At 42.5% G+C, this 14,751-nt stretch overlaps 1 protein-coding gene across 1 annotated transcript in view; it reads left to right on the forward strand.

The window, feature by feature from the left end:
* Positions 1-14,120, forward strand: part of DHX15 (DEAH-box helicase 15) — a 39,381-nt gene extending 25,261 nt beyond the window's left edge. The window contains exons 9-14 of the mRNA XM_066573228.1: positions 676-784; positions 1,572-1,763; positions 6,425-6,547; positions 8,369-8,559; positions 11,997-12,166; positions 13,571-14,120. Coding sequence (XP_066429325.1) covers positions 676-784; positions 1,572-1,763; positions 6,425-6,547; positions 8,369-8,559; positions 11,997-12,166; positions 13,571-13,688 — 903 coding nt within the window. The 3' untranslated portion in view covers positions 13,689-14,120. The remainder of the gene's footprint in view (positions 1-675; positions 785-1,571; positions 1,764-6,424; positions 6,548-8,368; positions 8,560-11,996; positions 12,167-13,570) is intronic.
* Positions 14,121-14,751: the final 631 nt, after the last annotated feature.

The raw sequence follows: 14,751 nt of genomic DNA on the forward strand, positions 1-14,751 counted from the left end.
ATTGTGACAGTAGTTGCTGTGAGAGCTGGTCAGGGGAGGGGTCTGCTAAGACTCTGCAGCTCTGCTCTAATATGCAGGGGGGTCACTGGCGATCACGGCAGTGCTGCTTCCTGCATTCTCTACATAGCGCTATGTAACTTCTAAAAGAGAAGGCACAATCTGTTAAACAGCTTCTGTCGTCTTTTAGGTCTTTGGGTGCACGGCTGTCAGGCATAGCCAATCTGCTCCTGATAGATTGTACGAGCTTTAATCCCACATCCTATATTTACTATCGGCCGGTATTAAAGCCCAGGACCAAGCACAGTATATTTAGCACTTGGCTATCTGTCTATGCCTACTTGGCCACAGCTCTATTTAAAATCCTCCCTGATGTGGTTGTGCAGTGAAGAGGAATAGGGCCTCGGGACCCCTGTTCTAGGAATTGGTTGGGGATCCCAGCAGTGGGACCCTTAACGATCAGACATTTTACTAACTATCCTGTGGGTAGGTAATAAATGTCAATTGTAGGAAAACGTCTTTTAATATTGTGCATGGGGCATTCCTACTGAATCATCTTGGTCCACACACACAACGATTTAAGACTGGTCCATTAAAATGAACATGATGCGACAACACATTTATAGATATATTTCATTGCTTTTTTTAACATAAATTTTCAATTTTTCTCTTTATTAGGACAACACGTACCCTGAGATTTTGAGATCCAATTTGGGTTCTGTTGTGTTGCAGCTGAAAAAGCTTGGTATTGATGACTTGGTACATTTTGACTTCATGGATCCACCAGGTATTGAGCTGATACAAATACCGGCTTACTGGTTTTCGTTAAGAGAAGCGCCAGTAATTTTTCTCAGTGGGGCTTTAATGTTTTACATGATCAGTCCACTTATTCATTCCCGCCTTCTGTATAATGTAAGGATTACTTATTAATTTCACCATGTAGTAAAGGAACACACAGTTCTCTGTGTTCCTTTACATCGTGCTTAATTAAGATTTTTGCCATTAGCCATATAAAACGAACACATCTATTAAAGTTTCAGCTGGGAAGTGTAATACTGACGAGAACAGTTGACTGCTCAGAGCAGATCTGCAAACATCTGTTCATATACAAATATCACCCTTATAGCTGGCTATTGCCACAATCTACAAATCTGCTATTCTCCACTATAGTAGTTTATTAACCCTTCTCCTCCCATGTGTAGGTTTGTCACAAGCAGGACCAATTCCCCATATCACACGGTTTGCCACATACCTCTCCCTCCGATTGAACTTTTTTGGCTTTGATGCGTGTTGAATGAAATACTTCTTTGTGGCCCATATTGAAGAGAGATCCCTGACCACTTCATTGAGCCCATTAGTTTGGGTTTGATAACTCAATATATATTAAAGCCCTAATTTGAAGGGCACAAGTCCTGTAAAGTTACTAATAGTGTAACTGGCTTCTGCTTTGTAACAACATACATCTAAATTGTAAAAATTGGTGAATTCTTCTTCACTGTTGCTGTCTTTTATGGGTTAATTTGTTACCTTTACTTCATGCCACTATATTTTTTCCTTTTTCCTGCCATACATAGCCCCTGAAACACTGATGCGTGCTCTGGAGTTGCTGAATTACCTCGCTGCCTTAAATGATGATGGTGACCTGACTGAATTGGGATCTATGATGGCAGAATTTCCCCTGGACCCCCAGCTTGCCAAGATGGTTATTGCCAGTTGTGACTACAACTGTTCTAATGAGATCCTATCCATAACTGCTATGTTGTCAGGTAATAGCAGGGCACATGCAAAGGAAATAACCCCTTAAGAATGGCTTATGGTTCCAGGTGGCAGACTTCTACATATGGGGTTGTATGGACCAATAAGTAAAAATTTTCTCTGCTCCAATGACAACTTCCACTTTGGAAAGAGACTGATGTGTACTGTGCTGCAGTCTCATCATAGTATAATGTGGTCCATGTATTTGGGTAGAATTGGCTGATGGCAACCTAGTTAATAGACTTGTTCGCCTTTGCATGCAGCTTTCTTTTTCTTGCCCTTTACGTAAGGTATACTGGGTTATAGAACAAAGCTGGCCATACACATTATAGCTGTTGGTGCACTTCCCTCAATGTCTGCCATCAGACATGTTTGTCCAGCGTTATCCCCCTCTAACTGTTAAAGGCGTTGTCAGAGAGTGCAATGTAGTGCCTGAGGTATAGGTGGTTAAAGTAACAAACCATCCACTAGTTACTGACCAAGCCAATGCTGTGGTGGTCCCGGTTTACTTTTCCCGTAGCGATGATGTGTTCTACTTAAGTGACTGCTGCTACTGGTCATGCATAATAGTCCTTTTACACGGAGCCGGTTATCCGGCCCAAATGTTCCGCCAAACCCTCATTTATCAGACAATCGGCCATGTAAAAGGGCAAATGGCCAATAAACGAGCGTTTGCTTGTTCATTGGCTGATTGGCTTGTTTATGCAAGCATAAACATACTCACTGATTGGTGGAAGATCTCCTCGTGTGAAAAGGTTGTCCAACCGGCCAGTATAATGAAAAAAAAAATTAAACGAGCAGTGATTGCCGTACATGTTGTTTGGTGCTCATTACATTTGTTTGACAATTCAGCTTGTTTAAAAAGCTAAGTATGACACAGGAAAAGTAAGCCAAGACCGATGGGAACCACCAGAGCATCGGCGCTGCATTGGGGACAGGTGTGGAATGCCTGGTCTGTTACATTTCTAATACTTCCGGCAGGTATTTTCATGTATTACATTCTTGAACAACGTCTATAATATCCAGTACTGTGCAAAAGTTTTAGGCAAGTGTGGAAAAAATGCTCCAAAGTGATCACTTGGCCTGGTTTCTCCGTTGAACATATGGCTTTTTGGATACAATTCTTTAATGAAGAACTCTTCTGGTCAGACTTCACCGAACAGTAGATAGGTGTACCCGGGTCCCACTGGTTTCTGCCAGTTCTAAGCTGATGCTACTGCTAAACATCTTCCGATTTGGAAGGGAAGTAAGCATGATGTGTCTTTCATCTGCTGCACTGAGTTTCCTTGACTGACCACTGCGTCTGTGGTCCTCAATATTGCCTGTTTCCTTGTGCTTCTTCAAAAGAGCTTGAACCGCACCTATTGAAACCCCAGAAAAGCTGTTAGATATTTGCCTGGGAGAGACCTTGCAGTATAACTACCTTGTGTCTCATTGCTGTGCTCAGTCTTGCCATGGTGTATGACCTGTGACATGAAACTGTCTTCCACAGCCTCCCCTTTTCAGCAGAGTTTGGCCGTTCCTCACCCAGTTTTAAGCCTCCCACACAGCTGTTTCCATTAATGACTATTTCATCCTACTTATGAAAATGATGATCATTATCATCTGTTTGGTATAATTTTGTAATCTTACACCTGACTAAAATCCTCAACTGTGAAAGTGTGCCTAGAAGGATTGATGCAGTTTTGAATGCAAAAGGTGATTGCACCAAATATTGATGGGATTTAGATTTCACATTTGTTCATTCACTTTCCATTTTCTTTGCTTTCAAAAATAGAAGGGGTAATCGTTTTTGTCATTCTTACTTCGCAGCATTTTTTCTACACCTGCCTAAAACTTTTGCACAGTTCTGTAGACCCGTGCCTGATATGAATATCAGCTGAAGAAAGGCCCAGCCAACAGTTATCCTATGTGTAAGGCCAGTTTGTCGCACTCGTCACAAGACTTGGTTTTATATTTTCATTAATACAGGAGCTTTTCCACGTACGTTTTTTTTTCTTACTGTTTCGGCTTTTTTTAAGTGGTGTACTTACATTTTAACCTATATCTTAATGGAATGTGACTAGCTTGCTGAGCAGCTGATAACGAAGTAACTAGAGCAAAGAGCTTAGGCTACTTGTATTTGAAAATAAGGACCCTACACATGAAAACATTCCAAAAAAAAGTCAGCGTTGCCCATGGAAACCAATTACATTACAGCTTTCATTTCTTAGCAGCAAATTGGAACCTGAGCGGATCTGTTCGGTTACCATGGGCAAGTCTGACACTTCATTTTAGAGTTTTTATGGTCTATTATTTTGTTGATGCTTTGAAATGAGTCATAACTAACTTTGGGACAATATCGAAAAAGTTCTCAAAGTGAATCATATTTTATTCCATAGATGTTTGTGCTCATTTATTAATTTTTTTTATTTTTTTTTATAGAGCTTTCAGATGATTCAGACTCAGAGCAGACGGGCAGGGCAGAGAGTCTATATTTTTCTCAGCTTCTTCTGCGGAGGTGGTAGTAGCTTAGTGGGAATATTCATAATTCTTCCTATCCACAAATGACACTTTCTTTGTTAGCTAGTTGCGATTGCTAATGTAAACTTTTTGTACTGTGGTGCTCGGTGCCAGTCTCTCTGATAGCCCTGCTCTTTGGAAATGTACTTACAGCTTCTCCTTGTGAGAAGATCTCAGGGATCTCTAAAGTTGGTGCTGAAATAACTTCTTAGATTCCTATATAGAATGTCAGTCGTTGACCCGCATGTAAAGGAATACAGTAATCACCTACTTATTAGGTCCTGGGCTACCACTAGGATATTAATGGTTTATAACACTTTTTTTAGTTTTTACATACAGTGGAGGAGATTTACTAATTCTCTCTAATAGACAGTGCAAACTTAAGACACAGTCTTTAAAATGTGACAGATTTATCACTGTGGCTCATGCTGGCTGATAAATCATGTGCATCTTTAGACAGTCTAGCCTGTTTATACGTTTTAAAGGTTTTGCAGCACTCATGTCACGCCCCTTTTCTGCAAAATTGAAGAAAACACAGTGCATTCACACGTTGCGAAACTAATCAAAACAGCAGGATATAGTGGCAGTACAGTTACAGCAGAAAGTCGGCAGCGGGTTTTTTTTTTCAGAATTTGCATTAATCCCATTCTCTTTAATAATAAACGTTTATGCGGCAGAAAGGCCGTATTCACACTGGCAATTTTTCCGTGCAGTTTTTAGTCCAAGAAAATTGCGCAGAAATAGAACACATTTAATGAGAATGGAGAGGTTCATATATATTATTTTTCACTTTGAGGGAGAGTCAAAGTTTTGAGTTTTTTGGTCTGATGTTTGGACACGAATTGCCCAATCGAGTCAATGGGTGTGCGTAAAAAAAAAAAAATTTGCACTTGATGTGAGTGCGGTCGGTTTTTAACACATGCAACCATAGGGACAGTTAAGGTGAAAGACAGGTGAAAATCTCAAAAATCATGGAAATTGCAAGAAAATCGCACAAAATATCTGAGCTGTTTTACAGGTCGAAATCGCAACCTAAAACCTTTTAAGTGCAAGTTCTAGAAGACGGTTTTTGCCTAAATTGTCACATTTTAAATAGTACTCTGCCCCAGTATTCAACAGTCACATGCAGTTGTCTTGATGATGATTGATTAGTAGCTGCTCCTTTTAAAGGGGATCACCTGTTTGAAAGTCCTGATCTGTGAGAGAGGTCCCTTGACAATAATCATATTTCAGTGGTCCCTCTAGGGACCCCCATCGATGAGCTGGGAGAAACCTGGCAGTAAATGTTTTTTTTTTTTTTTTTACTGCACCACCACAGGAAAAATGAAGCATTACACAGTTTTCATTAAAATGAATGCGTTGTGTATGTAATGCAGGACAGGAGAGGTCCTCCAGAGCGAGATCTCTTGTGGATTGCCTAATAAGGTAGAAAAAAATGGGGTTTCTAAAATGTGCAACCCATATAAAGCAACCCTCCAGGCTTGCAGAAAGAAGGTCGCACTGCTTCTCAGACTACCTTGGGCACATTGTGCATTAGTATGCATTGGTAGTCTAAGACGCTACACCTGCTTTGGCTGGCGATTCTGAGCAGCATGCAGTGTCTTGGACTAGCAGTACATACTAATACACACAGTAAGCCTCGGGTGGGCAGAGAAGTGGTGCGGCCATCTTTGGCTGCCCAGACCCGGAGGGTCACTTTAGGACGTTCCGCTGCTGCTGCCACCACCTCCGCAGAGATCTACGTTTCTTGATAGAATTGCACAGAATTAGCCGACAGGAAGACTGCATTTTGAGAGGAAAGCAAACACACGTTGTCCCAGCGTTTTCTATCCTATCGCCTTAGGTCGTGCTTGAAGGCAGCCTCTCTAGGTCGTTCTATTTTAGACCTTTTTTTGCTCACTTAATGGCTGTCGTGGTGCTATACACATCAATAAGTTCTAGACAGTATAATCAGATTGCTTTGTAGTTTTGAAACCCTCTTGTCTTACAGATGGGGTTAGGTGTTGATGTACCAAAGAAAGGTAGTGTACAGCCCGAGATGCAGTTGGAGGTCCATCCTGCCCTGCCCTATGCTCTGTGAACTGACCTAGCTAGGCCTTGTTCCTCTGTCAGTGAATGCGTGACTCATCGATATGGGCATTTGTGTTGGGCCCATACCAACCTTGTTTAGTCCCACAGTGTTTTATTCGACCTACGGAAGTCAAGAAAGCTGCAGATGAATCCAAGATGAGGTTTGCCCACATAGATGGCGATCATCTGACGCTGCTGAACGTCTACCACGCTTTCAAACAGAGTGAGTGGCATTTGGTATTAAATGTGCGCACTACATATACAGACATGATGTAAAGGTCTAGATGTCCAAAGTTTTGGACTCTGCAGTGGAAGTGGGTTCTTGCCTCCTGTAGGAGCATAGATGATTACTTGTCTGAAGGAAATCCCGCTTGTCTTCTGCATCCAGCTGTTCCCCCACTCCAGCGCCCGGCTGTTATACAGCCGAGCACTGGGAGTGGAGGATGCAGAATACAAACGGGGTGTCCCCGCTTGTCTTCTGCATATAGCTGTTCCCCCCACTCCAGCGCCCGGCTGTTATACAGCTGGGCGCTCGGAGTGGAGGATGCTGAAGAAAAGCGGGGTGTCTCTACTTATCTTCTACATCCAGATGTTTTCTGCACAGAGAGCCCGGCTGTTATACAGCCGAGCGCCCCGTGCCGGGTATGGAGAACAGAGATAGACCGCTCTGTTCTTCATACCGAGCCTGTTATCAGGGAGCTAGTATCAGTTGTATCCCGCTGTAAATCCCTGATAAGGCTCATCTTCGTCTTTCAGCACGCTGAAAGACAACGATGAGCTACGGCTTAACAAAATCTGCACAATGGGCGCACATTTACACACAACGATTATCGCTCAAAAGACGTCTTTTGAGCGATAATCGCTGTGTCTAAATGGGCCTTTACCTCTTCTCAGCACTTATGATCCAGTGCTGCAGATTCATGGTTCACCCGGTCGATGACCGTGGAAGTCAGGGGATTGCTGTCTGCCAATTTAGAGGCTTCAACATCACCTTTCAGAACTCCTGGCATCATGGTATTCAGGATGTGAGCGCCGATGCCAGGGGAAAAGGCAGTGACTCTGCAGCCTCTGATTGGTAGTCCGCTGTCTTGCACTCGCAACAGAGGCTGGGTAAATTGCAGTGCTGCATCATCAGCACTAAGGATGGCTAAGTAGTATTTGTTTTTAACCTATTTGGCTGTATTGAAAAAGTTACTTTTAAGTGGACAATCCCTTTAAGTGCCCAACGGTCATTCTGTGCAAAAGGACCCTAAGGTCTCATGTCCACGGGGTGGATCGGATTCTGCATGTCGGAGCCCACAGCGCAATCTGACCCTGCCCGCAGCCGAAGACACTACTTACCCATCCAGGTCTTCTATCATCTTCACTGTGGATATGTGCGGAAGCACACATGCACAGTGGAGTTTGTCTTTTCTTGTGTTTTAAACTCCTGCTTTTCCGCGGATCGAATGGCTTCTATTGACCTCAATGGAAGCCGTCCGTGCGGGAACCGCACTGAAATTGAGCATGCTGCGATTTGTTTTCCGGACCAAAAGGTCCGCAAAACAAATTTGCATGCTTTTAATTCATGTGCGGACGCCCATACTTCCCTATGGGCAACTTGATTTGCGGACCTTCCGCATGGATTCCGCAACTCAGATCCGCCCATGGACATTGGGCCTTAGTCTGAGCATGCATGTGTTTTAGATCCTTGGAAAGCTTCTGCCAAAAGTCGACTTGTCTCCAGGGAGGTCAAGCGTTAAAATTCAGCATGCCCAATCCTATTTTTCCCCAACATAGTCAGGCGAAAGTTGAGGGGTTTCCATACACATGCAAGAGTAGTCCAGTCCTGCCCAAATCAGAGAATTGAGAAAATAGTCTAATGTGGATGGGGGCGTAAGAATTATACATGCATCTTATACCCCCTCATCTGTGACTTAAAACCACAATGCTGTATTCACTTTGTTACCATGAGCCACAATGGTTTTCTGACACCAAATGGAAAGTCATTTGGCCGACTACTTGAGCTGTTTTCTGATCTGTCTGAATCTTCTTCCTCCACCAGATCACGAGTCGTCTCAGTGGTGTTATGACAACTTCATTAACTACAGGTCCCTGATGTCTGCAGACAATGTACGGCAGCAGCTGTCACGAATCATGGACAGGTTTAACTTGCCACGTAGAAGCACAGACTTCACAAGCCGCGATTATTACATTAATATCAGAAAAGCTTTGGTTACCGGCTATTTTATGCAGGTACGTTTTCAGCGTGCGGAAAATAAAAAAAGGGAACTTTTTAAATTCTTGCCTTTGAGGTTGAGCTCAGATGGGAAATAAATTGCATAAACGGTTATGAGAGTCGCTAAAATCATATAACAAGGTCTTTCTGGAATTCATGTGTGAGAACTAGAGGGACTTGAGAAAGTACAAGCAATTAACTCCACATAAATGGATTGTGGCCTCCCTACTGATCTGTGATATGAGGAAATTAACTCCTGATGCGCTTGTTGACTCGTGTTCTTGTTTTGATTTTTTATTTTTTTTTTAAAAGCCTCTTGTGTTAGATGAAATGATCAAACATATGGCGCATTGTCAAGTGTGTCACCTCCGATTTAGAGAAATATTGCCTGCATAGAAATGTATCTGCCTGCTTGTCTCTAGACCACTGGGGATTATCCATGAAAGGCTCCTTTGGTTCAGTTTCCTTGCATCGAGGACGTTGACACATCTGGATTATCTGGTTATTGTGCTAATTTGCTAATGTGTAGTTTAAACTCTTGAAGCATGTATCCACCATTGAATGCCATTTAAAATGAAACTATATGAAAACTTAAATAACTTTGATCACCTGTCTTGTACTAATCCTAAATTGTATCCTATATCCTAGCCCAATCACAAATCCCCCAGCATTCCTTGCAAGCTCAGTCATGGTCTGTGTTTTGGTCATTTACATTCTGGGAAGTGTAGCCTTTACATCAGGCAGTGTACAGTAATGAGAAAGTAAGTCTCATGGCATTATATGCTGAATGATCACTGCATTAGGAACTCCGTAACGGGTTGGTCCGCCTTTTTGGGCAAACGCTGCTTTTAGATGTCAGAATCCACAAGGTGGGGAACAACATCCTTCATGCTCAACTTGAACCGTGCCCATTGCAGCAGCTCCGTCACTTGGTGCACATTTTGCTGATAAATTGGAGCAGATTTTGCAGCCCGTTCCAACATATCCAGACATGTTCAATGGGGTTACAAGCCGCTGAGTTTGGAGAATTTGTCGTGAGCCGAGCTCAATGACATGGTTCATTGTCCTGTTGAAAGATGGCACTGTGGTTGTTGAGGACTTTCTGAAGATATGGGGGCAGAGGGTCAGCTAACAGGCCCCTGTAGGGTTCACCTGGCAAGAAATGTGGTATAACAAATGATCCTAGGCCATGCAAATAAAATACTCCCCAGACCATGACACAGCCACCACTAACCTGTTGAACCACTGTGGTACACCCATGGAATTTGGCTTCATGCTGTTCACATCACATGCAGACCCAGCCAATTGTATGGTTCAGCTGGGAATGGGACTTGTCTCTCCAGACGACTTTCTGCCATGTGGCCAATGTTCATTGACATCTTTCCTAGGCCCATGTGAGGTGGTGGTGGTGATGACGACGCCGGGTTTGAATGTCTTTGGCAATTGAACCCCAAGTTGACACAAGGTACGGTAAATGGTCATTGTGGGAATTTGTCCAACTTTTACCCACTGTTGGGTCAGTTGGTTGGGTCATTGCTGAGATACCAGACATGCAACCTAATGAGTGCCTCTAGGCTTTGTGATCATCTGTCTGATGTCTGTCCATGGTTCACCCAGTCTTGATACACTCTTGATATCGTAGTTTAAGAACAGTCTACAATTACGACTGTTTCAGACATACTGGCTCCAGACCTCCGGTCACCAACAAGTCTGCCCACTGTCAGTCACTTAAGTCACCACATTTACCTATAACTGACAAATGTTGCCTTCTGTTGTGCAGAAGAGAGGTCAGTATGTTACCTAAGAGCAGATCATTACACGGCCATCATGTGGTACCGCGTTACTATCACAAGATGTCACGTGCCAGCTGTTCCTAATGCCATGGTCATGCAGTGTAGATGCTCAGGCCTGTCTTGATATCAAGCTTGTTGACCATTAGCAATAACCACCAACAGCATAGTAAGTGGCCCTTGCAGAAGTATGATAAAACGCAGTTTATGAGCAATTGAGCAGTACTTACAGGCAGTTTGATCCTGTCATAACACTTGTGGTAGCTGCACAATAGCTGCAACTATGAGTTGTGCCCAAGGGACTTCGGTGCACCTTGCATCAGACAGCATGTTTACATGCACGTCCTATTTCTCCTCCATGAAGCGGACAGGAATAGGACGTGCTGCGAGTGAAAAAAACATGTACATGTATGGCCTCAAGCCTAAAATAGGACCATGTGCTGTACATGTAATTTCATGGACTGCACACAGTTCCAAATTATGCTAGTGTCCACCTAGCCTGAGGCCTCATGTCCACGGCATAAATGGATAAACAAAACATTTATGATCCATACCCATAGGGAATCATTGGGTACCTGATGGTAATTAAATACCTGTGGATGTCTTTTTTTTTTTTTCCCGGCGTGTGGATCGCATGCGCGGGAAAACGCCTACAGCATGCTTTTGTTTTGTGGCAGATTTCCCACACGGATGGCCCCCGCAGCTTCCATTGAAGCCAATGGAAGCTGTCCGTATCTACGGCACAGACGCAGATGTCACTGCAGGAAAGCAGGAGTTTAAAACAACAAAAAAAAAACCCCGCTGGAGTCCTGAGCGCACCCGCCGCGCAGAAGAAAAGCAGATCCGGCCTGCACGGAGGAGAGCCTCGCAGCGTCTGGACAGTTGACTATCATGTATTTTCTGGCCTCATGTCTGCGGGCCAGGTGGAATCTGCTACAGGATTCTGCACAGCGAAACCGTACAGGCCCGTGGACTTGAGGCCTAAGGCCTCATATCAAAGGCACGTGCAGATTCCTGCACTGCAAGTGATCGCGGATTTGATTTTTAATAGCCTGTGGGAGATTGCGGATTATTTGTTTTTTCCTCGCAGATGCACTGTGGATCATCTGTGCAAAAAAAAAAATCCACAACCCCACCTTCCAGCCTTTCCCACATCTATAATTGATTTTAACCTTCAATTTCGCAGTGCATTCGCAAATGTTGCATGCAACATTACTGCTGTCCTGCATGGACTGCGGCTATTGATATCATCGGAGGGTGGGACAGAAACAGTCTTAGAGCTGCAGGCCCTTTACGGCAGACCCAATCAGTGCTGCGCCCCCTTCATTCTCATAATCCCTGATGGCCCTAGATGTCAGACCAATAATTAAGCAATGGCATATCCTAGCAATAAGATGATTGGAATCTCCCTTTAACAGCAGTCCAGTGTGTCCTCTCTGGCGCTCAGCAGCCGTGGCATTATGGTTTTAATTTACGGTGTTCATTGTCGCCATCTCTGCAGCTGTATAAGTCTTCCGATTATTGACTGGAGAGATTCGTCTATGCCCTTGAGCAATGAAGTGTAAATAAACTGTTTACTATCTTCGTGTAACTTTTTATTGACCGGCTTTGTAAGAATTATAATCCCCTCCGTTCTAAGAGCTGGATTTATCTTCTCTCATAAGGTGGCACATTTGGAAAGAACCGGCCATTATCTGACCGTGAAAGACAACCAAGTTGTGCAGTTACATCCTTCTACGGTTCTGGACCACAAGCCCGAGTGGGTCCTGTATAACGAATTTGTCCTTACAACCAAGAATTACATCCGCACGTGCACAGACATAAAGCCAGAATGGTGAGTTTCAAGCTTTTCACGTCAGGTTTTCACAAGGCAACTAAATCCCTTCCAGGAAGGTGGAAATGATCATTATTACTAATTGTATTCACAACCGTGTAACATCTGACCCTTGCGGTAACTTGCCAGGGTAATAGAAAGGGTTATCACAGATATGCTCCCTGTTTGTAGGTTCCCATTTGAACAGTTGCGCTTCCAACCAATCCAGTTCTGATTATTCATTCTGGTGAGATTAGTCGCTACATTAAGCAAAAAATAGTAATCTAACGGCGGAATAAAAGAAATGTTTTGCCTTAACCCTTCACGCCTGAGCCATTTTTGTTTTTTGTTTATCCCCAACTTTCAAGAACCATAACTTTTTTTTCTCTTTATTTCACACTGACTAAAGTTTTTTTATTTGGTTGCAAGTTGTGTTTTTTAATAGTACCATTTAATGTGCCTTATTGTAATCTACAGAAAAAATGCAATTTGTGCCATTTAGATAACATTTTTACGGCATTCATGGTGCAGTAAAAATGACTCGTTACCTCTATGCTGCAGGTCAGTACGATTACGGAAATACTAAACTTATATCACTTTTTAAAATATTTTTTTACTACTTTTAAAAATAAAGTTAAAAAAAAATCTTTGTCAATTCATATTCTAATAACTGGAATTTTTCTGTTGATGGAGCTCTGTGGGGGCTTTTTGCAGGGTGAGCTGAAGTTTTTATTGGTACATATGTAAAAAAATAAAAAGTGATGATAACCCATACTTTTTAAAGAGGTGAGTGACTAAAAGCGCAATTCTTTTCAATGGTGTTAACTGGGGCAAATAATTTAATAGTTCAAACATTTTTGGATGTGGCAAAACAAATTTTGTTACTTTTTTTTAAACTTGGCTAGAATTTTTTTACTTTTTAGTTTTTATTAACTGTATTGCAGTATATTGAACTTCTTACCTTTTACCTATTATGCACTGCCACAAGCAGGGCTACATAGGCATCGCTGTATGGCCCCAGGCTGCATATTAACTTATTCCACAAGACTTCTGCTCGATTCACAACTTGATTGGTTGTTTGGGTTGGCTGATTCACAATTCCAGCACCCTGATTGGTTGTTTGGGTTGGCTGATTCACCGTGATTGGTTGTTTGGGTTGGCTGATTCACCAACCCACGAATCAGGTTGCGAATTGAGCAGGAGTCTTGTGGAATAAGTTAATATGCCCCCAGGCTGCCATGGCAACCCAACGGCGCCCTATGATCTTATCAGTGAGGTTGTAGGTGAATGGACTTATTAACTCATTTGGTGCAGCTTCTCTCAAGGAGGAAGTTCTACAAATGGGAATCTTTGTGTTTTTTATGTTTCCCTAGAGATTTATGCGATTTACCCTGTTTTTATATTTTGTTTTCTCTACTATTTTAGGTTGGTGAAAATTGCTGTGCAATACTACGACATGAGCAACTTCCCGCAGTGTGAGGCCAAGAGGCAGTTGGAAAGAATCATTGCCAAACTTCAGACAAAGGAGTACTCCCAGTACTGAGCACTTACAAGTTTTGAGTTGAGAATGCGGACTGATAAATTTGTACCTTTTTTGTGATGGATCAGTGATGGCCTTGATCTGAAAGCTTTTTAATTTTTCTTCTTTCATTACAGTCAATATTACGTTCTTTCATAAATGAAACATTTATGGCTCCCCTTTGTGTTGACACTGTAGCTCGTACTGGAAACGTCGATCAATGTTTTTTGCAGTTTATTGGAAGTAGTTCTATATATAACGATGTTATAAGCATTTCACTAGAAATGACTGAATCCGCTTATGAAACGTGATCAGAACATGTTATGCATGATGACCGTTGTAACTGTTGACATTCCTTTATAGAAGTTGTGAAATGTTACAACTAGTACATCTGTAGTCCCAAACATCGGCCTCAATGTGGAGGTGCCCGCTTCAATAAAGTCTATTTATACTAAACCAGTCTGTCTGTCTTTACCAAAACTGGACGTGATCATTCTGTCCTAGTGGGAGCAGTTGCTTAGAAGGATGCTACGTCATGGCTAAAAGTTTTGCTATCGCGAAAAACTAAATGTGTCAAAGTTTGCAGCTTCAGAGTTTAGATTTTTAGTCAGATGATTCTATGGTATACTAATGTACAATTATTAGCATTTCATTAGTTTTTAAGCTTAATGACAAATGGAGCAAGTTTAGACAAATAATATGCTGGATATCCGCTTCTGAGCCAAATCCTGCTTGATAGATGCTAATTATGAAAGAAAAGGGGTTGGAGCAAAACCCAAAAGTGTCAAAAGCCCGAGTCCCGGACATGAGCCGAGGCTCTCAAAAGCTTAAAGGAAAGTTATTGAAAACCAATGATAGAGGTGCTGCCAATCAGGTGGACCCACCAAATGGGCAGGCTACATGCAAATACAAAGAACTGCACAGGGATTGCACTGCAGAGGACTGAGGTAAAGTTATTTTCTCTGAAGTCCCTTTCAGACTGTTTGGAACATCTGGAAGAATGATTGTCCAGAGAAGTATAGGTGAGCTCTACCATGAGTTTTGTATCATACCGACAATAAAGCATCCCGAGACCATTCATGTGAGG

This window comes from Eleutherodactylus coqui, chromosome 7 (genome assembly GCF_035609145.1).
Source record: "Eleutherodactylus coqui strain aEleCoq1 chromosome 7, aEleCoq1.hap1, whole genome shotgun sequence".
In the NCBI taxonomy this organism is placed as follows: domain Eukaryota; kingdom Metazoa; phylum Chordata; class Amphibia; order Anura; family Eleutherodactylidae; genus Eleutherodactylus; species Eleutherodactylus coqui.